General features: G+C 40.0%; 1 protein-coding gene across 2 annotated transcripts; it reads right to left on the bottom strand.

The window, feature by feature from the left end:
- Positions 1-19: 19 nt before the first annotated feature.
- Positions 20-22865, bottom strand: LOC125543047 (structural maintenance of chromosomes protein 6B). Of its 2 annotated transcripts, XM_048706291.2 has the most exons (28): positions 22618-22864; positions 22397-22502; positions 20759-20892; positions 19666-19721; positions 17054-17140; positions 16099-16419; positions 15430-15549; positions 14694-14828; positions 12585-12661; positions 12420-12495; positions 11249-11323; positions 11003-11107; positions 9384-9550; positions 9207-9309; positions 8737-8849; positions 6311-6515; positions 6118-6246; positions 5889-6003; positions 3288-3373; positions 2581-2676; positions 1894-2030; positions 1692-1794; positions 1256-1335; positions 1058-1136; positions 872-929; positions 658-755; positions 485-579; positions 20-409 (listed from the first exon to the last, which is right to left on the bottom strand). In XM_048706291.2, exons 1-28 carry the CDS (start codon positions 22721-22723, stop codon positions 340-342), a joined length of 3132 nt encoding a protein of 1043 aa, XP_048562248.2. In that variant the 5' UTR covers positions 22724-22864; the 3' UTR covers positions 20-339. The 2 variants fall into 2 exon arrangements, 1 of the variants encoding a protein (XP_048562248.2); XR_007298243.2 differs by lacking the exons at positions 20-409; positions 485-579; positions 1692-1794 and having other exon boundaries at positions 22618-22865.
- Between the last annotated feature and the right edge of the window lie 3952 nt (positions 22866-26817).

Here is a 26817-nt window from a genome sequence, read left to right as displayed (position 1 = left end):
ATGCCAGGCGCACCAGGACTGGGCGGATTCTTTTCACCTGGCTTCACTTAGTATCATGCAATGCAAAATGTTTTAGCTGACAGATACGTATATGCCACCACAAAGAGCTCATTTCACACCAAAGATGTCGGTCCCCGATAGTCCTAAATAACAAAACAAGTGCCAGTACACTTCGAAACAAGCTATGTACAAAACTTAGATAGGAAATGAGCAGTTCCCAAGAGGTTCTGTCAGAAGTGGACCCGGAGGCTAGGAGTGCCGAGGGAGGGGCGGCCATTTGCTGCTTCTTGACCTGATCGATGGATATATACAATGCCGAGCGCAACGACATACAGGCAGCTAAGCCCTGAGTCTACCGCGAGGGGCGGCCATTTGCTGCTTCTTGACCTGATCTCCAGGCTTCACCATGCTGAGGAAACATAGATGTCATAAATATCAATTTGCAAGAAACTGGAACAGGAGCAACCACAGGCAATTTTCAGACCTGATATCATGGGGTGTTATAAATACCCATTGTGACCCTTGTGCAACAGCAAAATCTACGAGGGTGTCCAAGCTTATTTTGCGGCTCACCGCATCCTGCACAAATCAGATACCGCCAATAAGGTTTTGTTTGTGGTATACATGGTGATTGTAGAAAACCATCGGATTGCTCACCATGAATACATCAAACTCATCCATGGCCCTAAAAGGTGCTTCTGTCATTCCATGAAGAGCTAAAGTGAAGCAAAGTGTTGAAAAAGATCGCTCCCCTCCTGGATCAAGATGCATATCAAAAGTTGTAGTTATCGAAAGCATAACTACGAAATACCAATAACAAAAAAATTAAACACTATCTCACAAGATACAACCATGGCAAACATAAAGGTACCTGACAGTCCTCTAGTGTCTCTGACGGTATCACGGGATGCATCTTGAGGCATCGTCAGCTACATCAAACATCATTAAGAAATATTACATAAATCACTACAAAAATATGCGGGTGGGCTGGTGATGAAGCACAACTTCTCCAGCCACTAGGTGCACATCGAAGGGGCAATGTTACGAAGGTACACACCTCAACAGACAAAATTTTACTCTTGTAATCTACGTTGATGAACCCACTGATACCTTTCTTTCCCAGGTGCTCATTAAACCTTCAATCAAAACAATAAAAGTGGTCGACCAATCAGGACTAACCATTTCAACTGACGGATAAGAGAAATCAAAACCTGCAGAAAAACAGATGATAAACATCCAAGAAACTTGTATTTACAGCCATGTCAATTGTCGCTTCAAAAGGCCAGCATTCCTCTGGAACTTCTTCCATCGCAAGTCCAATGCTTTTTGACACGACTGCACGGCAATAAACTTGGGTCAAGAACAGACCCAACTGCTGTTTTGGGTATAGGTCTAGTGAAACATTCAAAACTTCGAAAACTAATATTGTTTTTACGTAATTAGATTGGATACACAGAAATCATATGTGTAGAGTTGACTCAAAAAGTATTTCACAAATGACAGCTGTGAACTGGAAGCCGCATGTATCTGGGTTGATCAAACATTGCATGTGCCCCAAATGTTCTGTGCATTTCTACAACCAAGATTAAACAGTAATAACTAATTCAATCAAATATTTTTTTCCAACTAAAGCACCAGTTTGAAAAAGTCAAAGATGTCACCAGAAAACATGAAGTACTGAACGAACTTACATTTAATTTCACCCTAAAACCTGCATACAGCTGTTGCTTTCTTAAGATTTTCCGTTCCTTTTTATCATGCAATGCCCTCAGATCATCTATGGACTCAGCATATCTGCTCACATATTATTACTATTATATTAATGAAAAAAGGATAAAAATTCATGGGCATCAGCTTTTTTCTGCCACTACGACTAAGTTGGTGGTTCCAAACCTTCTGCTTTCTTGATCAAATCTCTGTTTCAGTCTATTTATCTTAGCACTTAATTGCTCAGGGGTGGATCCAGCAACATGACTCAGAGCTTCCATGTCACTCTCAGAGCAAATAATCGAAGCCTTCTTGAAGTACTCCTGCAGAATATAAGCACAGAAGATTAGATATATCCAGGTGTTAAAAATGCTTCATAGAAATTAACAAAACATGCACGCTGGATGTAACAAGTTGACAGTATGCAGTACACAAATGCTAAGATGGAGTTGCTAATTTAAGTTCCGCCACTATTCAAGGTATGACCTTTTCTAAGAGTATACCAAAACAACATGAGATTGGTGGTTCTTGACCATACTGAAACACCATCAGTCCATCCAACAGATAAAAACAAATTATTTGAACATTCATGCTAATCTTACTACTTCGTAGTTCATCCTGCCAATTAATAAAATTGAGCATCATCACTGTTATTTCCTGTTGCAACAGGGTTAATTCCATCAGAACGTTTGACACTTACTAAGAAAACGTTCTCTTATCAAGTTTTATAATTCTTTTGGCGATGTGAACTTTCAGGCGCACACTGTCTGTAGCTATAACAGAACACACTCACTTTTAGAGAAGAACCATACAGAAACGATCATAATTCAACAAAATGAAAATAGGTCATTAGTGCCAGTAAAGAACAAAAACCTGCCGACGCTGCTGAAGATCTGCATACTCTGCTTCAGCCGTTTTAATATCAGGTAAAACCTTAGTTGTCATGACACCTTCATAGTGAGTCTTCTCCTGGTTCACATATTCATTGAAAGAAACTACCATCAGTAATACAAGCTACAGACAATTGAGCCATCACAATTTTCTAACTTCTTCCCAATAGGAAAAGACACTGCTTGGCTGATCAAGCTGTTTATGGTGATAATCTGTTTCCAGTAGAGGCAAATTTTAACAAAAAAAAATCCATAGAGTAACTGAATAAGTGGTGTAGGTGAAGAGCTAGCGCCATATTCTCACAAAACAATAATGTGATGCTTATCCACTTCTACAGTATAATAAATATTCTAACATTCGAACCAAAGTTAAAAAAATCCATAATGGAAATATCAAATGTGATACTAAGGTGGGGAGGGGCACAAGACCATATGAGCCATAGTGCCTGTAGAACAAAAGAATGACAGCTCCAATTTCAGCAAAAGGGGGTCATTTACAATGCAAAATTTACATGGGATAAGAAAGGAAAAGGGAAAATATGTGGCTCATTGATGCTTTCATGAAGCAGATGGACTAAAGAAATGCTCTTTCAGTACATCTCACCTACACGCAAAGCATCGAAAGACCATAGAAACACAAACCTAGAGCAAACTGTATAGCACTTATGGATTTGAGATAAGGAGAAGCACCTGCTGAGCTGCATCTATTTTACGCTTAACAAGATCTAGTTCATCATTTGCACTGCTAAAATGTAATCTCTCCTCATTCACAGAATCTGAAACCAAAAAAAGTGGTTAGAATCTGCGGAGAATAGTAGTTACAGCTAAGAAAGCAGCCATAGACAACAGAAATATACTTTTTCAGTTTCAGGCATTGAAGAACATATTCTGTAAAAGGAAATCTAGGCTACAAGTATGGGATGAGAGGAACCTAAAACAGAGATTTAGTGAACAAAAAAAAATCTAGTTCTTCATTCTCCATAGCTATGGCATCGTATTTTTTTCTAAAGTTGCATCTAATGCAGAAGGTAAAGGGAATTTAATTTTGGTATTCAAGTAGTATCAGGTAATGTATAGGTCAAACAAACAATCAAACAGATCAAAGTATGGATAGGTTTATCCTTAAGTTTCCTTTTTATGGAACCACCAGGGGAGCTGCCCATCATTATATTAAGAAGAGAAAAACACTAAACAAAACAGACCCAGAAAGGTCTTTGACACTCCCACAGAATATCCACAGCACACACATGGATTAAGAAAACACCAGAAAAGATTACAAGCGCGCCAAGATTACCACCTGATTCACACATGGGCAGAAGTCTGGCAGCAGCTATCCGTTAGTTTCAGCATAAAACTAGTGCTTGATGGGTAAAAAACGCCAGTTATTTCCAAATACTATATTGTAAATAAAAGAAAAGCAAAGTTTCAACAGGAAAAAGTTGAGAAACAAGTTCCAACTGGAAAGAGCTGGAAACTGTTGAAAGTTGTATATCATAGACATGTAATATGCCTGTTGTATATGGGGTTTCTGTATGTTTTGTCAGGCCTGTAGGTGTATATGTATCGGCCCATGACCTCAAAGAAATACAAATTGCATATTTCCTCGCATGTTATCTAAGTACCACTCCCCCCTTGCTAAATATTTGGTAGTTCAATTTAAACTACCAAACCGTCATATATTTAGGAACAGAGAGAGTAGATTTAGGGTTTTTTTTTGGACTCCACAACTAGTCCTTATCTGATCGAATTTGTCTCAATCTTGATTTCCACTTTCGATCGATTTTTATCTCCACACACTGCATGCGATTTTCTGCTTCCGATCCCCCCGGATCAATTCCTTGATCGAGATCAAATCTGCCACCAGCCATCCTTGCAGCGGCAATGCCCCAATCTGTCCTAAAACGCAATCACAAGACACCACACCGGACCCTCAGCAGCTCCATCGACCACCCGATCCAGGCTGCTTTAAGTCAAGCCGCTGCTGCCCCACCCCTGTCTTCCGGCCCCGCAGCACACGCGTCTGCTAGACCTTCACCGTCGCAAGCAGCAGTTGCTCCGGTTGACTGACACCGCTTTCAATCGCCAGCTTGCTCCACTACATAGCTTCCACCCACCTCTGACATCCACCGACTCCCACTCTGTTCAGGCTCCCCATCGAAGAACATGCACAAAGGAGCTCGTCTATTTCATTCTGCTTCGCTATCCTTCATAAAAACAGGTACAATGTCACCGGCCAACCTTTTTCTTCCTTCTCTCCCTCGTTCGTTGATTTTTCTTACAGCGTTCATGCCATGAACTTTATCTCAGACATGCGCCTTCAATTGGTCTATAAACTTAAAGACTCGCTCCGATTGTTCTCTTTACAAGGCTTGTCTTGTTGCATCTGGCTTTAAGCAGGACCATGGCCATGACCACGATGAGGCGTTTGTTCTTGTGGCCCACATGACCACACCCTTCTTGCTATGGCTTTCGACACTGGTCTGTAATCAGTTTAATGTCTACAATGCTTTCTTAAGAGTGGATTGGTGAGTTGTGTGAGAAGGTCAAACTGCAAATGTGTGCTTTTCTTGATGGTTCTCATCGCCTGGGAGAAAAGAAACAAAGCTGCAGTTTCCGGTTCAGAGTGCAGACACTGAGTTGCAAGCTGTGGCTCTTTTGACAGCATATGTGACTTCGCCGCGGTGGTTACTTGAGGATTTTGGTGTTTCTGTCAATACAGCAACTCCCCTTTTTTCTGAGTATATGTGCTATCAGAATTGTGCGCGACCCTATGAAGCATGAGCTCACCAAGCATATTGGTGTTGATGCTTCCTTCATGAGGTCCTGTGTGCAGGACCAGGTGATTGCTCTACGGTATGTGCCTTTCGAAATACAGTTAGCAAATTTCTTCATGAAGGCCCACACCAGAGCACGAGAAAATTAAGGAGTGTATCACTCGGGTATATTATCTTCATCAGAGGACAGATATAGCCTAACAAATTGGTCACATACTAGCTTTATCACTATGCTATATTGAATCCTTTTACACAGACTAATTGCTAAGTATTGCCTAACAAATTGAACAGCCAAATTTGTTGTATGCCTATTTCAAAGAAGCTAACGCCACAGTTCTGCGTGCATCATATGCACAAGTCTAAAATAAGCATAATTCTAAAGTAAAACGCTACCATGTTGCAAGCATGGTTAGCCATCTCAAGATTGAAATGGGAAAAATCAAATGCTGAACAACTTGCATACATGGCAGCAAGAGATGGTAAAATCATCAATGCTGATATTGTGGATTTTTCATACCCATAAAGGTCTTGAAAGCCATTCTTCTATCATTGACTTCTCGTAAAGCTGCTGACAACTTCACATTAGTCTTCTGCAGTGATAGTTCTCTCTGCTCAATGTTATTCTTCTCTTCCTGCAGAAATAAGTACCATGAGAAAATTGATACAGTTCTTGCTTAGATAACAAAGATTAGTACCTAGTGCAGTGAAATTAGATGGTTCCTCGAGAAAGGAAACCGGGAGCGGACCTTTATGTCCTCCTCTAGTTCAGTGGTATCCACAGCAGCGTGCCTATTATTTTCAGCAGTAGCTCTCTTTGCGTCTTCAAGTTGCACTTTTTTATTCATTAAATGGCGCTCCTCAGGTTCTCGTTTTCTCTACAGACCAACATGGGAAGTTAATAGATAATTAAAATGAATTATACATCAATAAGAATTCTACCTTCAAATTTGCTATTTTCTGTTCAAGGTTACTTCGGTCATTAACCAACTTCCTTCTCTGAGCATTCTTTTCCGAGATTGTTCTTTGAATACCGTCAGCTTCATTCTTCAGTTCAGCTATTTTTTCTGCGGGTGAACTGCACCAACGCTCAGGTCTTGGCCTTTTGTTTGGAGGAAGAATAGTCTGAACAGAACCTCTAGAAAACCTAAAAGAAAAATTCAATGGCAAAAAAAAGTCAACAAATGAGCATACAGCAATCAGATATCACCTAGCATGCTCATTTCCATAACTAAGTTATCTAGCAATTTACATGACGCTTTATTTCCCAAAAGAAGTCCATGAATAGAAAATGCATCAGTGAACTGTAAAACTGCTGTGGGAGCTGAAACACAGACACAGTAAGGGAGCACTGCTGCTCCTCCCCGCCCCTTTTCTCCAAAGACGACGACCCCAGCTGGCAGCTGGCCCTGCAGCCCCGCATCGGCACAAGCAGGACCTCTAGCCTGCCCATCCAGCAACCTCCAGCACGCGCTGGATCTACCTCACAACAGCCTGCCATCCAGCGACCCCCAAGTCCACACTGGATCCTGGGCTTTGGATCTCTTCTTTAATTTTTCTTTGGTTTCCTACTCCTGATGAATGGATGCTTGTACTGATAAATGGATGATAGTTGATGACATTAAAGGAGGAATGGATTTCAGGTTTAGCCGAGTGTGAATTGCTTGTGATCTAGATAAATAGTTGAGGCCAAAATAATGCATATTGGTTCTTGTCCATGTGACAATGTTCTTGCTGCCATGCTATGCATTTTTTAGGTAATTACATATATGTGTAGCGATTTGGTGGCAGATTTTATTCACTTGGTACACAAAGTCCGGGCATAATACTTTGAAACATCAAAATAAATGAATAACACAAAATGGAACTTAAAATACTTCACATATGTATGAACAATTAAAAACATATGATTGAATATAACATCTTGAAAATCTGGCTTTATATATTTGAAAAAGAATATTACATTTTGTTAGTACATGAAATCATTCTATTAAATTGGCTAAAAGAAGTACTCCCTCCGTCCCATAATATAAGAGTGTTTTTGACACTACGCTAGTGTAAAAAACGCTCTTATAATATGGGACATAGGGAGTATTTCCAATAAGCTTACATACAATAGCTTAAAAGTCGGTGAAATTTATCTAAATCAGCAAAAATGAGGCTATTATAATTAAACCGGTACATAAACAGAATATCAGCATCCTAGGGGTTTAGCATTCATTATGCCCGGTCATTGTACTACACAGCCGACGACCCAGACAGCCAGTTTGCCAAACGACTACAATGCTCAGGTGCTCCGAACAGGATGTCCAGTTCGCTGTTACCAGATTCACTGGAAGAGGCGTCGGACCCTGATCCCGATAGAGCAATGATGGTCAGGTTTCCAGATCGCAAACGATTGACTCGCGATTCATAGAGAAGTGAAGCAAAAATCCAAACGAGACAGCAGAACTCAATTGACACTGTTGCTGCCACTGCTTGACTATGTCTTGCTGACGCTGCTCGACCAGGCCTGCATTGCAGCTGTCAGAACATGCATGTGTCGCCCCCGTTGACTTGATACCCACTTGGGCGACCTTGCTGCTGGGTAGCCGTCGATGACATTGCAGGAGGAGCAGACGAGTCCTGAGAGGTTTAGTTGGGTTGCCAGAGAGGATACGGTAAAAAAAAGAGAGAAATGATGAGGTCCTAAGGGGGGTGCCCAGCCATCAAACTTCTCAGTTTCTTCATTTCCTTTTCTTTTGTTAAGCTATAACCGTAAGCTGGATGCCAGCCCTTCAACTTCTCTCTTTCTGCATTTTTCTTTTCCTTTGTGTTATTAAGCTACAATCTTCTGTGGTCAATTTGCTTGCCTTGCCAGCCACTAATTCCTATATTGATTATTACAGGACTATAATTTACCGCTTTGGGAACCCCATTACTGGTTTGTGAATTGGAGCTGTATATACCCCAGATAACTCTATTTTTAGAAAACAGCGACCATGAATCAAAAATCAGCGGATTGCGAATCAGGTAACTATGGTTTAGGGTGCCCTCCAAGTGGTCCCATATGTAATCAAACCATTCCCCTGCAGTTACCTCGGGCTGCCTCTTGGCACTGGGAAACTCCAGAAAACTGATCTCAAGCCACTAGTCGATTCCACAAAATAGCAAGATGATAAATCATCAAAACTAAATCTATAAGTGGGAATTCACAATTACATAAACATGTGGGGGCACATGGAGATAGAAATACCTATAGGATTCTAAAATTACTTCTAACAAAGGATTACTTATGGTAAACTATACCTAAACAGCTAGATATAACAAGTTAATTGCTGGAATAAGACGAAACCTAATACGAGCAGAGTACCACCACCAAGACTTACATTCTGAACCCATCAGAGGTATAGACTTCCTTTATATTCCGCATCCTGTGATCAAATGCAACAGATTTTCCGACTTCATAATCTCGAACCAGGACCTGCCTTTCAGCGTGACCCTGACACAAAGAAACTTTAGTAAATATCTGCTGTAATAATAGTATCTCGAACAGAAGGATCCAAAAATAAGAGAACAAACGGTGTGATGCATATTGATATCTCATAATTAAAAACTATTTCATAATAGATATCCAGTTTATTTGGATTCCAAATAATTATCCATTCGGGGAATTATGAATTCAGTTGTTGCAACTTTTCCGAAGATATCAAATAGTTAAAATACGACATTAAATAGGAGTAAGCATAGTCAAATTCCATTATATAATACTCCAATTTTGTGCCTCCTTGCTGTTTGGAGTAATTGGACCACTTTATTGAAACCAACATAGTTGCTTGAAGATTACATAATGCAGTACCTGATCCACCAATACATTCAGCACAGTGTGGTTCTCTGACTGAATAACTGATAGTACTGTGGGGTGCTCTGTTGTAGGAAGTGAACCATCTGGAATGACCAATCTATAGGAGGTCACAGAATTAGAGTTCATAAAAAATAAACAGAAAATGTTGAAAAAGACAGCCTTTAATCTTACCGCTGTCTAGTGAAATCATACACAATAATTCGAAGGTTATTGTAATACACTCTACCCGCGCATTCTCGCAAAACTTGTAAATCCTTATGACACGAGACAATAAATGCATCCAGAAGCCCTCCACATGCGCAATCAACCGCGACAGACCAGGACTCACTAGCGAGTTGCTGCATGACAAAAAGCATTATGAAGATTTGGAAGAAGTAACGCAGCCCTAACTTACATGATAGAAAAGGCAATGGTATATGAAAGAACTGGCTATAATTTATACCATTCCTTTGCATTATAAAGTAAGTGCAGTCCGCAAACTTCGACAAGGACTACAAGCATAATTATAACAGCTTAGTGGCATAATCCCTGACAAGACCGTGTAAAGCTTAAATTTCTATTTCTACGGGATAGCATAAGACAACAAATATATTTTGCATTCATGTTATTTGATGCAATGAGAAGAAATATGAATACAGTTACTCCAATGAACTGAAATCAACAGGAAGGATTGAGCAAATTGTTTAATTTCTGAAGGGATAAATGAATTGTGTGGGTCAAGAACTCAGGGTGCAAACACCAGTCAACATTGAGGTTGTTAGAGAGAAGTACATACTGTAATAGGTTTCTTGTATTTCCTTTTTGTATTTTCCCATTCCTAATTTATCTCCTGTAATTAAGGCCCTAGAGCTTTGGCAATAAATTAAGTTGATATTCCTATAGCATGTTAGCAATAGCCGATTAGGTTAAGATCTTTTTTCCCACAGTACAAAAAAGATTGAGTTTATATTACAAAAGATTCACGCAATCTCCTGTCCCTTTGGTGCACCTGCACAAACGGCCAAAAGTTTGCACGCAATTTTTAGTTTCCATATTCTAATTTGAAGCACATGTATGAAAATCTTGGACATTCCCGGACTTTAGTACTTTCCAGAGTCAACACAGGCTCTACAGCAGTTGGAGATGCTAGGAGGAATAGAGGACAGAGCAATATGGATGACCGGTCACAGTAATAATGTACTCGGATGGGTTAGAACATCGTAAGAACCAATACAGCTGCACTAACAGAACACAGCATAGACCTGTAGCTGGGAACAATTGTTAGGCTGCCATCTATGAAGTCGTGGATAAATAAATACATAGACAAAACGACATGCTATAAACATGTGAGATGGTAACAAAACAAGACTATGAGAATATAAGCAATATGGGTTGATGAAGTTTTTTTGTGGGGGGGGGTTGGATAGGTTGATGAAGTGTATTACTGAATACAGCAGATCAGAACAAGTGCTAAGTGATATAAGTAGCAAATTATCATTTGCAAGTTACTACCTCCTTTCCGGTTTATAAGGCTTGTGTGTATCTTTAGGTTGATAAATAGACCAACGTAATACAAGTTATATATCACAAAAAAATACATCATTAGAAACTTCAAATCATATACTTTCTAATGGTATAATTTTTAGACTATACAACTCATGTTTTGTTGATCAAATTATAGATTTAGGGATACGCGCAAGCCTTATAAACCGGAAAGGAGGTAGTACTTCACAAGATATTATTAGGACATATTCTAGACTCAAGACTAACCAATCCAAGACAAGAATCATGATAAATCAGCATTTTCATACCAGATGAGCCCCTATCGGACCAATAGGCGGGCTTTTGAATCTTCCGTGGTTTGATTCTATTAATTGCAAGAGTTTCAAAACTTTTTGTCCCCCGAATGCCGTTACCTAAGACAAAGCATTAATTGCATAAAAACAAACATGTTAGAGAGGAGTTGCTACTAAAATCAATTACATCCTGAGAAGCAGGGTTATAATCATAAAAAGGAGTATACGCTGCTTAGTGGCTACTGTAAAGAGAGAATATACCGTATTACTTTGACGCTGCTGAAGACCATCCATGTGAGATTTCAATTGGAGTATCCTTTTATCACTTTCAGCTATCTGCGAAATAAATTTAATGGCATAAATGGTACAAGAGCCACATGTTTCAATGCAGACAAAGTTGGCCAACAACACAAGAAAGCAAAGAGGACTTGTGAACTTCAAACGGTGCAGATAATTATAAGTGATGTTTTTCAGATAAATGTCGAAGGAACACTTCTTCAGAGGTACTTAATGCTGAACCAAAGCTCATTCCAAGCTTGAAATCAGCCCACAGTATTTAAACAGGTAATCTAACTTTGACCCAGATGTATTTTGCCCCTAACTCTGGACTTTCAGCCTCAGTCGGAATACTTTTTTAAACAAGTAGAGCTATGACAGCAGTTCTTTAAGTTCAGCAAAAGGGAGAAAATGTGATCAAAGAACAGGGTTAATAGAGTGTCAACTAAGGTGAAGAGAAGGGGCATTGCTCATGGACATGGTACTCTTTCATACATTACATGTCATGTGCAAACATATTTGGAATTTTTAATGAATCTAATCAGAGTTGACTTGTACATGGAGAATGTAAAATTAAGCCTAATTATTACTATGCGTAATCACATTCTGCCACTCTTTTTTCCACATCAAGTATTAGGAATCAGAAAGAAGCCAAAACATATGAGAAGCAGCAAAAACAATCTCCAAGAATAACATAATCCAGAATACACATTCTTTAAGAATAACATTATACACAATTACATTATCTAGAAAACATATTCCCGCATCCATACATCAATAGGGAATGGATGCCACCAAGGAACTATGAAATACAAAAGGTAATCTATTTTTTGCTCATAAATTATTCTCCAAACTGACCAAACAATGTCTTAATGGAGATTTAGGCCATACGAAAATGGTAGAAGTACGTTCCTCAAGAAATATTTCCATAGTACAAAAAAAATACAATTCAAAATTATGGTTTAGGGACCTTTCTTTAGCAAATGTTTCTAGTCCAAAATGTGTCTTATTTGTGACTCAGGTGGACGAGTAACATTATCACATTTACTGTGTTTACAGAGTTTAAAGCTCAGTATGCAGGAAAACAGTATTACTGGCAGCACATTGAGTTTAATATCATCACCCTGCACTAAGTGGGGCATTGAGTTTAAAGTACCTCTTTTGCTATGTCACTGATAGATTTTTGGATGCCCGATAACTCTTCAGAAAATTCTTTTTCTTCCTCTCTTAACCTGAATGGCACACGAGGTGGAGTCAAACAACCAAGATATTTACTTGGATATAGTTAAGCAAAGTAAGAAGTACAATTAATGAGAATGACCTTGTAACATTTGAATCAAGATAATCAATATCCCGTTGTATGTTCTGCATGTCTTCCTCAATTTGAGATGCCTCAGCCTTCAGATTGATAAAGTGATTCAGACAGAATAACTAAACTCGAGCATGCAAAGCCAAGGAAATACAATGAAATCGACAGCATGCTATGGCAGCGTAATCTTTTGCAAAAACTGATATCAAGGTTCGCCGATTATTTCATATTTAAGGGGATAACCAAACCTCTTCTGAGGAACAGGTTATCATCTCATTTGACAATATAGGTACGAAGTGGTCATAGTTAGCTATTGTGGAAACCAAAAGTGTGATTAGTCCAGTTAATAGAGCGATGCTCCCCTTATTTAAAATGAACTATCACCTCCGTTCACAAATATAAGATGTTCTAACTTTTTTCTGAATCGGATGTATATAGAAACGTTTTCGTGTGTTTGTTCACTCATTTCAATCTGTATGTAGTCCATACAAATTTTGGAGTATTTGTGAACGGAGGGAGTACTTTAAGGTAACACTAAGATTTGTGTGAGGGGTCCAATCAAGCCATCCCTAATCAGGGCATGTTTTGTTTGTAGCCAAATATTACAAAACATTAGACAGACAGTTTGGCAGTTGTTTGGTTGCAGACACAGTTGTCATCTGCCAACCTTTATTAGATTCTTAACCCACCTGTCAGTCTCATTTGTTAGCCAACTTTTGCCAAGCGGCAACCACAAGACTGGGGCTTGCTAGACTTGACACTTGAGACACAATCATGGTACTGTGGAAGGCAACCAAACATGCCTTTAGTATTTCTATCCAAAAGTTCTCTCATCCTAGTCTACAGTCGATAAACCTTCCAATTCTTAATCCCCTTCGACACTGTCATCTGCCCCTCAACACAACAATTACCCTAAAGTTCACGTCAGATGAAATTATATATTCATAATCTTTAAGGAAGGTGATCTTGCCAACCGTATAAAGGGATGGTGACACGAAGCTTTTCAGCTACGCAATTAGAAAAAAGAAAGAGAGGTTGTCCGCCGATTCATTTCTTGATAAATGGCCAGGGTCTCAACCATGACTTCAAGATCATGCCACAATTCACAAAAGGCAGCAACCAAAGCGCCAAGCCACCCAGTCTGAAGGCAGCTAAAGGCGGTGATTTTGAGCTCATTGGGGTAGCCAGATGGCAGCAACTGGTAGAGCTAGCAAAAGCTACGAGGAGCACAGTGTCAAGAAGAGCAATCTAGGAATGCCAGCACAGGCAACAGCTGTGAAGTTTGTTAAGCAGAGGATTGTGCGAAAGACTATAAAGGGGACAGAAGGAAATTGGGGTGCCCTCAACACTCAACAATAGAGAAAACTTAAGTTTCCATTGCCGCCTCGGTATCACGGATTCAAAATCTCCACAAATCACCACCTCTCTTTCTCAATCTCAATCGCCTAGCTAGATTCCTCCTCAACCATCACCAGATCCCCTAGCCTTAGTAGTTTTAAGGCAGTAAGGCAAGATGCCCAGCACTTAGGCGAGGTAAGGCAGCGCCTTAGACACTGTAGGAACAGACAATCAACACATCTACTATGAGAGAAAATGAAAAACGTTGACAGATTGCCACTATCCATACAGCACATAACTTCCTCACAGCCCAAAAGACCAGTTGCGGTGACGGAGACTTCTCTATGGCAGTCAAGTGCATGTCAAATGTGAGGGCTATGCTTTACAATCCTAGGACACCTTAGCGGTGACGCATATGCCATAGCTTAGATTTACGCTTTAAGAACCATGTTATCCTAATTGTTGGTCTGGTTCCCCTGCTCCATCCTCTCTGCTGTGGATCCAGATTGCAGCTCACTCCTTCGCTGCTCCATCCTATGATGTGCAGTGTACTTTGTAGAGCAATGTGGTACCTACAGTAGCCTGCGGTGGAATAGCATTAGACTGTCATGCAGGCTGCTGTGAATTGCGGTGTATTAGATTTTCCCTTCTATCTTCACCAATCCATGCATGCTGTCCATTGGCAGGCAGCTGCCTAGGCAGGTGGACGGACTAAATCTTTTGTAACACTATCTACTACATACTTGTATGGTGGAATTATTTTTATGGGAGAGAACAGCTTACTTGAGTAAATTGCATATGCTGCATTTGGAAATCACGGAGTTGTGCCTGCATTTGTTTCAACCGGCCATTCATTTTCTCCAGCGTACGTGTGCCACGCTCATGCTCTGCCTCTAGCTCTATCTTCAACTTCACAACCTGTGAACAAAAGGAACATGACAATTGTTAAGAAAGGCAAGTAGAAGTCATTCTACAATCATGTCCGTAGCAGATAGATGTCCATGATCTTAATGTCTTGAGAATAAGGAATCAGATGGTGTCGGTATTTACTCAGAAATGAGGAGAGAAAATAAAAAAATTACATGCAATATTTTCAAACAAGATTACCAAACATGTAAAGCTTATATTTCAAACAGAATTAATACTAGGCAAAATTAAGCTGACACCAATAGGAATCCTAGCACCTCATTTGTGGCAGTATTTCGATACAGCCAAAATGAACATATCATTAAGCCAGAAATTATTGCAGATTTAGTTCTGCGCGAATAACCAGCATCAGAACTTGAGATAATAACAACTTACAGGCCTGATAAGCACTGTAGACACAAAGATGTGACAACCAGAAGGATTGCTAACAATTGATGCTTTGACGGTCATAATTTGACTACATGTATCATGACTATCACTTTTTCATTTCCATGTACAAAGACAAGAGAGCTGCACGTGGCTCTACAGCTTTTGGTTCAAATATGATTAAATTTCCTGAACATAATGGATGCTACATCAACTACTCACATACCTCAGCAATATTATCTTCCATACTTTTCTTCATGTTGGTCACTTCATGAGTCTTATCGCCTAAAGATCTTACAAGTTCTTCCTTTTCAGTAAGCTCTTTCTTCAGGTCATCTATAACAACCTAAAAGATGCAAAGATATAATTCAGTAAATGATCATAAGCAAGCTTGCATAAAGTTAGACAAGCCAAACACATGGAAATTCAACATATATATGTTCAAGAAATTCTTTGAGACCATTTTGAACTGTATTAATATAATCCCTCCGTCCCAAATAAGTGACGTTTTGAACTAAAACCATGTCACTTATTTTGGGACGGAGGGGGTACTTTCTTAGACAGTACCACTGCAAATGGAATAGCCAATACATTTTCAAACGAATTTGGCAAAATACTGACCAAGAAACAATGATTTCTTCCTGACATGAATTAAATTGTTAGTGTGGTGGAATTATTCTATAACGTTTTTACAAGGATGGAGGGTTATCTGTCTTATGGGTTGCAATGATTTATGTCTTGTGTTACAAAAAAAATTACAATAGTGTTTGGGACTAAAGGATGAGTTGTTGATTTTGTTCTTGTTGTTACAAAAAAATTTACACTGAAAACCATATTGGTGCTCAGAGGATACAATAGCACAATGGAGTTTCCAGTCAAAAAGGTCATAACTTACTGTATTTCGGTCAATTCTTTCTTGGCATGCAGGAATTCGCTCTTTGAGTTTCTGGAGTCTCACTGTCTGTTCCTCAATTTGCTGGTCGACTTCATAAACCCATGACCAGGCTAACTTTTTCTTCAAATTATCGATATCATGTGCTATCTCTTCTATGTGTTCCATATTCTTTATCTTCTCTCGTAGTTCATCAAGTTCTCTCATCACTGGCTTAATTGACTTCTCCAACTCTTGAACAACAGAGTCTGCATTGTTCAGCTGATCTCTTATTGTCTCCAGTAACTCATTGACTTGTTGAAGAAGAGTAGCCTTGAAAAAGAACTGCAACAAGACATAATGTATGGACAGTATAAGAACAAGAGCAGTGCTCAGAGTTATAACAGAGGAAGTGATATAGCAAGAACAGGTACAAGGCAGAATTATGAGCTCAAATCAACAGCAACAGTGCATTATATAGCACTTCGGCTCAAGGGTCATAGGAAGTCATAAGCTACCAAAAGATATATTGCCTGCCATTAAATACATTGAGTGCCATGTTCTCATCAAATCACGATCTTGGAGTCTATAAAAAATGCTACTCTCTCCTATCCGTATTTCTTGTTGCTCAAATGGATGTATCTAAACATATTTTAGTGCTATAGATACATCTGTTTGAGCGACAACTAATATGGACCAGAGGGAGTAATTGGTTATATGAAAAACTGGAAACCCATCCGCTGGGACGCAAATAAACATGCAACCACAGTATTATACAATTGACTAACAGAAGGCATGCTTCACAAGACGACTGAATACATCTAGAACTGACTAAATACCATGGGACCCTGCAGAATATGACTACAATTCCATTCAAGTCCAGAAAACCATAGATGCTCCAACACATAAAATAAAACTAGGTAAAGCACACATATTGATACAGCGCTATCGGCAGGAAACTGAAAGAACTGATGATTACCTTAAACTTATCCTTGTCGTTTCCTGAGTGCAGGAATTCTCTACTTTTGTCTTGACTCATAATTACACAAGGATTTTCAACATCGATCTGAAAAGTTGCACATGGATCAGGATGTAGAAACATAAAACATCCATGACATTCAATCAAGGATTCAAGGTACTTCCACAGAAAGGTATAAAAAACGGTTTCAGGTCCATATCATGAATGGTAGAATAATGCTGATACACAGCGGTGAATTCCTAGTCAAATCCAACTCCAGGTATCGACACAGCGAAGTTTATCATAAAAACTACTGATGCACCAATTGCTTACACTCCCAAGGTTCTTGCGCCTATCTTACGATGATGAAGACAAGTTAACTGCTGCTATGTGTAGACATGTTGCTCTTCAATAGGTTATTTTAGTTCAGAGGAATCATCCAAAGTAGATTTCTATAGCAGCTAAATAATATCAAGAGGAGGCATCACATTAAAGGTTTCCAAATTGGACCCATGCTACGTTAGATGGAAGTAGCCATCGATCATGGGCACCACGACCAGATCCCTTATTGTGCACGTTTTGGATGCAATTCAGTTTATTATAGAAAATATATCGGCTTGAAGAGAAGAGAACCAGAAAAGGCTGAAATTCAGGATTTTGTTTTTTCCACCGAATAAACTTGCCAGTGCAAGAAGGTGCAAAAAACAAAAAAAGAGACAACGAATTCCTGTTTTACTTTCCTTGTGTTTAGCCGAGACATGAAATTAGAGCTCCGTTCTTTATTTTCGTGTGGGTCAAGTTAGGGAGTCGTTTGCTACTATAAAGGCATGCCATGCGGTTAGTAAAATGCAATTATGTTCAGAATAAGACAACGATGTGTGTTTCAGGGTAGATACCAGTTACCAACTTTTGGGGTAAGCTTGTCCAAATCACTTGCTTTGCTGCATGAGTTGCTGCCTTTTAGACTGGTTCCTGTGTGCTGAATCGCAAGGTACAAATCCTCTTTGTCTACATGTGTGTGGGCAAGACGCCAGATACAAGGCGGAGGAAGTAACATGAAAGCCAGGCCACGACAACAGACAAGTTCCTTACTTTGAGGGTTGGTCCTCATGAGGTATGTTTAGCGAAGATGACAGACCAAGGTGCAAGAAGGAATTAGGTGAAGTGCTACTATGATTGCGCACTTGTGCACACAAAGCCCTGCTTGACAGCTCAGTAAGCTCCATACACGAAGGCTTGATTGATAATTCAGTAAGCTCTGCACATATGAAGACCTGCTTGATGATTCAACAAGCTCGTGTACATAGGCAGGCGTGCTGCACCAACTAAACTGTGTCACTCTATCATTTCCCATTGGTTGACATGACATGTGTTACTAGCAGATCTGGCAGCATGGGCTAGGGGCGAAAAGCGGACATGGTGAGGCCAATGGCAAAGGCAAAGGAAGGAGCTTCCGCTCGCTTTGAAGTTCCTTGAGATGATGGTGACGCACGTCTGCTCGCTCTGCAGAGGCACGTAAAGCACAGGCTTTACTTTCTCTTTCACATGGTCTCTACTTTTATCCCTTTCTTTTTAGTTCTTAAACCCATACTTGAGAAAAGAGCTTGGATCAACCCCTTTCCCAATTCTTCCCCATAGCGAGTAACATATCTCCCTCCCCTCTCATCTATTTTGTAAAGTTTATACTGGTTAGTGAGTTTGTCATATCTTAGAATGTGCATGCATGTTGAATTAGTTGGGTTACTAATAGGAGAGAACATGGGTACAGGATGAGTTATTAGCCCATGAATATACTTAGGCCTCCTTTGGTTTACAGGAATTTCAGAGGAATTCTAAAGGATAGGAATCTTATAGGTAAAATTCCTTTGGAGCCCTTTGGTTTGTAGGAATGGTTTCCTATTTCTATGTAGGATAGGAATAAATCCTTGACATTTCAAAGGAAAAAACCATTAGCATAGACTCAATGAAAAAATTGAAAAAAATCCTATCCTATGCATCAAATGACATCTCTTTCCCTCCATGAATTGATATACATGTCATCCCACTTCCTATGATTTTCCTATTCCTATGTTACTCCTATCCCGTGCCAGAACCATGAGTTGGTTGCGAGATCTTATGGGTTTCAGCTCTAGCCTACCCCAACTTGTTTGAGACTAAAGGCTTTGTTGTTGTTGTATGTTATTCCTATCCTATGAACCAAAGGAGGCCTTACAGTGATAAGACAAAAACAGAACAATTAGCATGTATGTGCGCATCCCAATGAAATTTCTTCATGCATGTCTTGAGTAGAGAGAAAACAAGGAGAGCGAGTAGACAGGAAGTGGGTGGTGGATATGTGATTGTGAAGCTGACCAATATAGCGCAATCGCGGCGGAGCGAGAGAGAAAACCAGAGAGGAAGAGAGTATGGTGTCTTCTTGCAGTTGTTTTAATATATCTTATCCTTACATACATTTATTTATCTATATAAAGACATGCAAAGGTGCATCGAGGACACGTAGATGAAGGGTCCGCCAGTTTCTACACTTTTTTTTCATAACTGACCCAATACAGAAAGAAAACAGTAAAACAAACAACTGGATGAGTGAAACCACTACATAAAAATTAGTATTCATCAGCAAACAAGCAACTTACATTAAAATGTTCGATTATCTCATTAAGATCATCTTTGCGATTTGCCACCTTCCTACCTGTTCCAGCACATATGATCACAATAGGCGCAGTATAGTATAGCATGGTAAAAATATTGTGCAGTTAGTAAATAAAAATACAAGAATAGCTACTGTAGTTAATTAATTAATATACTCTCCGACCCATATTACTTGTCGTACCTTTAGTACAACTTGGTTTTAGTAAATTTATAGCAATCATCCACTTGATCAATTTGGTAAATTCACAGCGACCATCTATTTAACCAGTTCAGAATTTACTGTCACTTTCAATTTAAGCAAGGACTCTGATCTAACAGCAATCAGATGTGCGTGATGCAATTTGGACCATGCAGAAGTCTTTTGTGATAGCACCATCTGTAGGTAAGCTCAACTAAGAATAAGTGTTTTTTTTCTGGAAAGAATGAAATTAAGTGCTACCAGTGTTTATTTTCATGCCTAACTACTCCCTCTGTTCCTAAATATAAGACGTTTTGGCAGTTCCATTTAAACTGCCAAATGTCTTATACATTTATAAACAGAGTAGTAGCATTTAACAATGTATGGAAATGGATGCAGCATGTAAATACCTCGAGATAACCACTAAACATGTACAGTAAGAAGTCTAATTATAAGTGAAAAGGCACACTTTCTGCAGCCATGCAAACATGTACAGTAAGAAGTCAAGCACAAGCAACACGTGTGTCGTTTGCCAACATGGAAAGTTGAGACAACTAAGGATAGGAAAGATGTGATAGTTTAATTAAAACTTGAGATAACCACTAAACAGAATAAAGATATGCAGTCAACACACAAGAATGGAGAAATGCAACAATCATAAGTTCAGAAATGTGTCAGCTTTGAATAGAAAAATACAAATAAAAACTGAGAACTCTGGTAAGGTCACAGAAAAAATATGATTCCCATTAAAATAATACACAAGTTAGCAAAGTGAGAACTGAAACCTAAAGTACTAAATTTGACAGCTAAAACAGAATCTAAACAACTTTACACGTGAAGTGTTTATAATAGACAGGCACAACCAACAACTGGGAGGAGGATGGATCAAGTATGAGTACCATGTTGATCCTTTAAAATCGTAGAACTCGATGACTCAGTAATCCTGCGTTCCAGTTTAATTAAGTTTCCGTATAAATCAGGCTTGAACGAGTCTTCCCCTTGGTTGTTGATGTCAACAGCAATTGCGGCATAACTGTGATTTAAATTTAACAAAATAAACTATATTAAAATCAATCACACGAAAGAGAGATAGAATAGTCAGAGGATAAATGCAAAACCGTTCACCACAGATTGTACGGTAGAAATATTGTATCATGATTGATGCAGTCATCAATTCCTCAATCATACGCAGGACCATAGCTACTAAAGCAGGGCACCCTGACAACCTTCTGATTTAATGTTCAATCGCCCAACTGGTGGTTGACCATTTGGAATGATTAACATTATTTTATTCAGCCAAGGGCAGTCGGTGAACCAGCAGGTTCAGCCGCTATTTCACCAATTTGCAAAGATCTAACCCCAGAGACTGTCTGCTTTTAATAGGCAGCCTCTGTTGAATTTTTACAGAAAAATCTTCAAGCTAAACTAAGTTATTATGCTACATGTTTATTATAGAACAAAATACATGCCTACAGATCATTGTTAGAAAAATACTGTATGACCCATGAAAAAACAATGATGTCTGGATTACCCGAACATGTATGAATTTTCAACCGAAATGATGTCTTTCTAAGTAGAACTATAGGCATATATTTCACACCATAACATGTATAATTTTTTATGGATCTTTTCAAACAAGTGTTTGTATGGGACCTACCGACCTAGTGCAAAGTACAATATTATCGTGTTATATCTGGTGCACAGTTAGAACTTCCGTCTGACCTGCTGCAAAGTGAAAGAAGTGGCAACCTGCCTGGTGCAAAGTGCAATTTACTCTATTACTCCCTCCAAACCATATTACTTTCCGCTCAGACGGATGTATCTACATGTATTTCAGTGCTAGATACATCTGTTTGAGCGACAAGTAATATGTATCAGAGGGAGTAATATTAATATTAACAGTGTGATGTGCGACAGTTGGTACCCTGTTTGAAAAATACATCAATTAATACAATAAAACCAGACCAGTGTATAAGTTTTTTGATAAATCATGTGATCTCTATTCTTTTCTCTGAACCATACAGCTGCAACATTTCCTAAAAATGACTGCAGCAGATTTTCAGGTAATACAGCTTTGAAGAATGTTAGTGACTAGTGTCATGTGCAACAGCAAAGGGTATGGACAAGGCTCAGATAGGTAACTGTTGGTGTGTGTTACTGCAACGCATGCTGTTCAAATGTTTAATAAATGTTTTCATATAATAAAAATTGGCCCAAGTGCTAGCAGCATAGCACTGCTTTCGCTGTAATCACGGTCCCGACACCTCGCCAACTTGTTAGGATCAACAGGGATTAGGCCCAACCGAAGAGATTATGTAACCTTTAATATTCCTAAATGGTGTGCAAAAACCGTATCCAGAAACCCATCTACAGAAATACAGCAACCATCATAACAATCTGCACCACACAGCAGCTATTCCCAACCAACAACTATCCTCGCGATAAAATCTAATTTTTTCCCGATAGTGACTCACCGATTATTAGTGATTTAGATGACAAAATAAAAGATAGTAGTGGGTACAGAAGGCGAACGCTACCTGCAGCCAGTCTTGATGAAATCTTTAATCGTAGCGGCCCGCTGCGTGTTCTTGGCGCGGCAGCCGAAGGCGATACACAGAGCCGTCAAGATCGCGCTCTTTCCGCCTGCGCCAGCAGGAAGAAGAAAAGGCGAAGCGATGGGTGAGAGAGGGAGAGAGAAGGGGCGCGGGGAGGGGGGGGGGGGGGGGGGGGGGGGGCTAGGGTTTGGGTGGAAGCGTACTGCCGTTCTGCCCGGTGATGAAGTTGACGTGCTCGCCGAGCTCGATGTGCAAGCTGGAGTGGCACATGAAATTCTCCAGCCGGATGCGGGAGATGGTCCCCGCCATCGCCGCCCCTTCCTCCTCGCCGGCGATTCGGAAGCTGAGACGGCGAAGATTTGGGGATTTTCTGGGGGTCAGACTTCTGGTGTGGGGTTTTTCCCCTTTTTTCCCGAGGGGGGGACTTTTTTTTTTTTGAGACAACCGAGGGGGGGACTTCTGGCGTGGTGGGCGGTTCGATGGGCGGGAGAAAGCCCGCCAAACTGAGGAATGGGCGGGGAGAGGCCGCGGGGTCAGACGGATGCGCCTATACAGCGCTTCAGGCGCTCCGCGCTCCAACCGTTTGCGCTCGCGCGATCTCTGCACGAGCGGCCCATTAGCTTTGACCACTCGCTAGTTTGGCAGCTACCAAGCGGTCAAAGCTTTCAGATTTATGAATTTTAAAAAAAATCATGAATTTGAAAAAAAAAGTTATTGGGTTATAAAAAAGTTTGCAGAGTCGAACAGAGTTTGTGAATTTGGAACAAGTTCATGACTTTGGAACAAAAACTTCACGAGCTTGAAAAAAACATAAATTTGAAAAAAGATCAATAATTTGAAAAATCATGACTTTGAACAAATTCGTGGGTTTTAAAAGCAGTTTGCGAACTTTGAAAGAAATTCATGTATTTGGAAAAAGGTTTCGAATCTGAAAAAAGAATACGATTTTAAAAGAAAACGGAAGGAATAACTAAAAAGAAAAACCCATCCTACGAATAACCAGGGAAAAAACCACAAAAAAAAGGTGAAACCTCCTGTTGATGGTTCTCGAGACTGATGGAAAAACAAAAGAACTATGTAAACGTATGGTGAGAATGAGAAAATAGGAAGAAGCTTAAATGGGCCGAGTCCAAGGCCGAGCAGGTGCGCGCTAATTGCAAAAACAATAGGAACTAGCGCATAAGCGCTAAATAGGAACGATAGGGGTCAGACTGCTAGCTATGTGCAGAGCGCTCGCGACACACACAGACGTCCGATCAAATAATTGCTTCTTAGGATTAAAAACTATACCACACGAGGGGAGCAACTGGTCAGCAATGCCCCGGCAGGGGCACTTATCTCGTCGTGAAAGCACTCCATCGCTTTAAGTGGTGCGTCTGAGTGTTCACATGTGTTGTACATTGCATACATATTTGCATCGAGTTTTTCCTTGGTAAGGGGGGGGTCTCAAGTTTTTTGAGGGGGTTCACATATGTACACTATTGTAAATTATGGACATGCTTTACATACGATCTTCACTTTCTAGCGGAAGCACAACTTAGTTCTTTGTACTTCCTCACGGGAGCACGAACTAGTTCAGTTGAAGCACACGTTGGTACACATTGAAGCCCATGTTAATGTTGGCTAGGACCACACACTTGAAAAGCATATACTAGTTTACATTGGGAGCACATGACTTGGGCCGAGGCCCATGTGCCTCTATCTCCCCTTAGACTATATATACTCCAACCCCACCCACGTTTTAGGGTTAGCATTGTGATAGTTCAACATTGAGATAGTTCCTTGCTCATCCACTTATCCTACTCCTATGGAGACCAAGACCTCCTAGGAGAAGATCCCCCAAGTGGATTCAAGACCCCCTTGTGGGAAGATCCTCCAAGGATTCAAGACCTCTTTCCTTCAAGGATTGGGATGAACTAGTTCCCCTTTTGGACCCCCCTTTGTTGACTTTGGACCTTGTATTTCCCCTTTTGTGCATGTGGATTTAGCACTTGTGTGATCGGATCTCGTTGATTTGCGTGTTTTCCTCTCTTGTGTTCACCGCGTTCTTCGGGAAATCCCCTCCATTTCGTGAAAGATCGGCCATTAGGGTTCCACCCTACATCAGGAACACTGATACGTCTCCAACGTATCTATAATTTTTGATTGCTCCATGCTATATTATCTACTGTTTTGGACTATATTGGGCTTTATTTTCCACTTTTATATTATTTTTGGGACTAACCTATTAACCGGAGGCCCAGCCCAGAATTGTTGTTTTTGCCTATTTCAGTGTTTCGAAAAAATAGAATATCAGACGGAGTCCAAACGGAATAAAATCTTCGGGAACGTGATTTTCACACCGAACGTGATCCAGGAGACTTGGACCCTGCTCCAAGGAACAAAAGAGGCGGACACGAGGGTAGGGGCGCCCCCCCCTAGGGCGCGCCCCCCTGCCTCGTGGGCCCCTTGTTGCTCCTCCGGCGTACTTCTTCCTCCTATATATACACACGTACCCCCAAATGATCAGAACAGGAGCCAAAAACCTAATTCCACCGCCGCAACTTTCTGTATCCACGAGATCCCATCTTGGGGCCTGTTCCGGAGCTCCGCCGGAAGAGGGCCGTCATCACGAAGGGCTTCTACATCATCCTAGCCTCTCCGATGAAGTGTGAGTAGTTTACCTCAGACCTTAGGGTCCATAGTTAGTAGCTAGATGGCTTCTTCTCTCTTTTTGGATCTCAATACAATGTTCTCCCCCTCTCTTGTGGAGATCTATTCGATGTAATCTTCTTCTTTTGCGGTGTGTTTGTTGAGACCGATGAATTGTGGGTTTATGATCAAGTCTATCTATGAACAATATTTGAATCTTCTCTGAATTCTTTTATGTATGATTGGTTATCTTTGCAAGTCTCTTCGAATTATCCGTTTGGTTTGGCCAACTAGATTGGTAGTTCTTACCATGGGAGAAGTGCTTAGCTTTGGTTTCAATCTTGCGGTGTTCTTTCCCAGTGACAGAAGGGGCAGCAAGACACGTATTGTATCATTGCCATCGAGGATAACAAGATGGGGTTTATTTCATATTGCATGAATTTATCTCTCTACATCATGTCATCTTGCTTAAAGCATTACTCTGTTTTTAACTTAATACTCTAGATGCATGCTGGATAGCGGTCGATGAGTGGAGTAATAGTAGTAGATGCAGAATCGTTTCGATCTACTTGTCACGGACGTGATGCCTATATACATGATCATGCCAAGATATTCTCATAACTATGCTCAATTCTGTCAATCGCTCAACAGTAATTTGTTCACCCACCGTAGAAAACTTATGCTCTCGAGAGAAGCCACTAGTGAAACCTATGGCCCCCGGGTCTATTCTCATCATATCAATCTCCATCACTTTAATCTTGTTTTGTTTTTTACTTTGCCTTTTACTTTTCACTTTGCATCTTTATATCAAAAAATACCAAAAATATTATCTATCAGATCTCACTTCCGTAAGTGACCGTGAAGGGATTGACAACCCCTAATCGTGTTGGTTGCGTTGAGCTCTTTGTGTTGTGTAGGTACAAGGGACTTGCGCGTGGCCTCCTACTGGATTGATACCTTGGTTCTCAAAAATTGAGGGAAATACTTAGGCTACTCTGCTGCATCATCCCTTCCTCTTCGGGGAAAACCAACGCAAGCTCAAGACGTAGCAAGAAGGATTTCTGGCGCCGTTGCCGGGGAGTCTACGCAAAAAGTCAACATACCAAGTACCCATCACAATCCCTATCTCTTGCATTACATTATTTGCCATTTGCCTCTCATTTTCCTCTCCCCCACTTCACCCTTGCCGTTTTATTCGCCCTCTCTCTCTATCCTCCCTCTCTTTCTCTATTTGCCTCTTTTTGCCCGCTTGCTTCTTGTTTCCTCGTATGGTTAGAATAGTTGTTTATTTATTACTAAACAGAGAACCTAAGATCTATGGATCCTCATCCACTTGCTAATCTTTTTAAGAGGTCCAATTATGATAAACCAATTGCTAGTGAGTTTTGTGCACTAGATTATATTTATGAAGTTTTGCTTGAAATTCGTGAATCTGAAAAGTGTGATGAATTACCTCATGAAGCGATTCATGATAGATCTTTGAATAGAAAGCATGATTGCAATGATTCTATTATAAATTCTATTAATGTCAATTGTGCTAATAATATGAAAAACCCTAAGCTTGGGGATGCTAGTTTTGCTATGTCCTCTACTTGTTGCAATGATCATGATTGGGGTGATTCTTCTTTTGATCTTGAAAATTTATTTAAACCCCATGATGAATATGAGATTGATTATAATGTTTGCAATAATATTGAAAGTGGGTTTGGAAGAATGTCAACTTTAGATCCCACATATTTGGAGAATGTTCAATCTTATGAAGTTTTTGATAA

The sequence above is a fragment of the Triticum urartu genome, chromosome 5A, assembly GCF_056163025.1.
Source record: "Triticum urartu cultivar PI428250 chromosome 5A, HENAU_Tu73, whole genome shotgun sequence".
NCBI classification, from domain to species: domain Eukaryota; kingdom Viridiplantae; phylum Streptophyta; class Magnoliopsida; order Poales; family Poaceae; genus Triticum; species Triticum urartu.
The sequence above is the reverse complement of the archived record's forward strand: the minus strand, read 5'-3'. Positions and strand labels throughout refer to the sequence as shown.

Bases quoted from the DNA above. Each gene is read 5' to 3' on its own strand.
- LOC125543047 (XM_048706291.2), bottom strand. From the start codon at position 22,723: ATGGCGGGGACCATCTCCCGCATCCGGCTGGAGAATTTCATGTGCCAC. The intron at 9,310-9,383 runs GTAAGATTAAAG...GACCTCCTATAG, and splicing joins TATGATTTCACTAGACAGCG to ATTGGTCATTCCAGATGGTT. The intron at 1,795-1,893 runs GTTTGGAACCAC...ATATGTGAGCAG, and splicing joins TTTGATCAAGAAAGCAGAAG to ATATGCTGAGTCCATAGATG.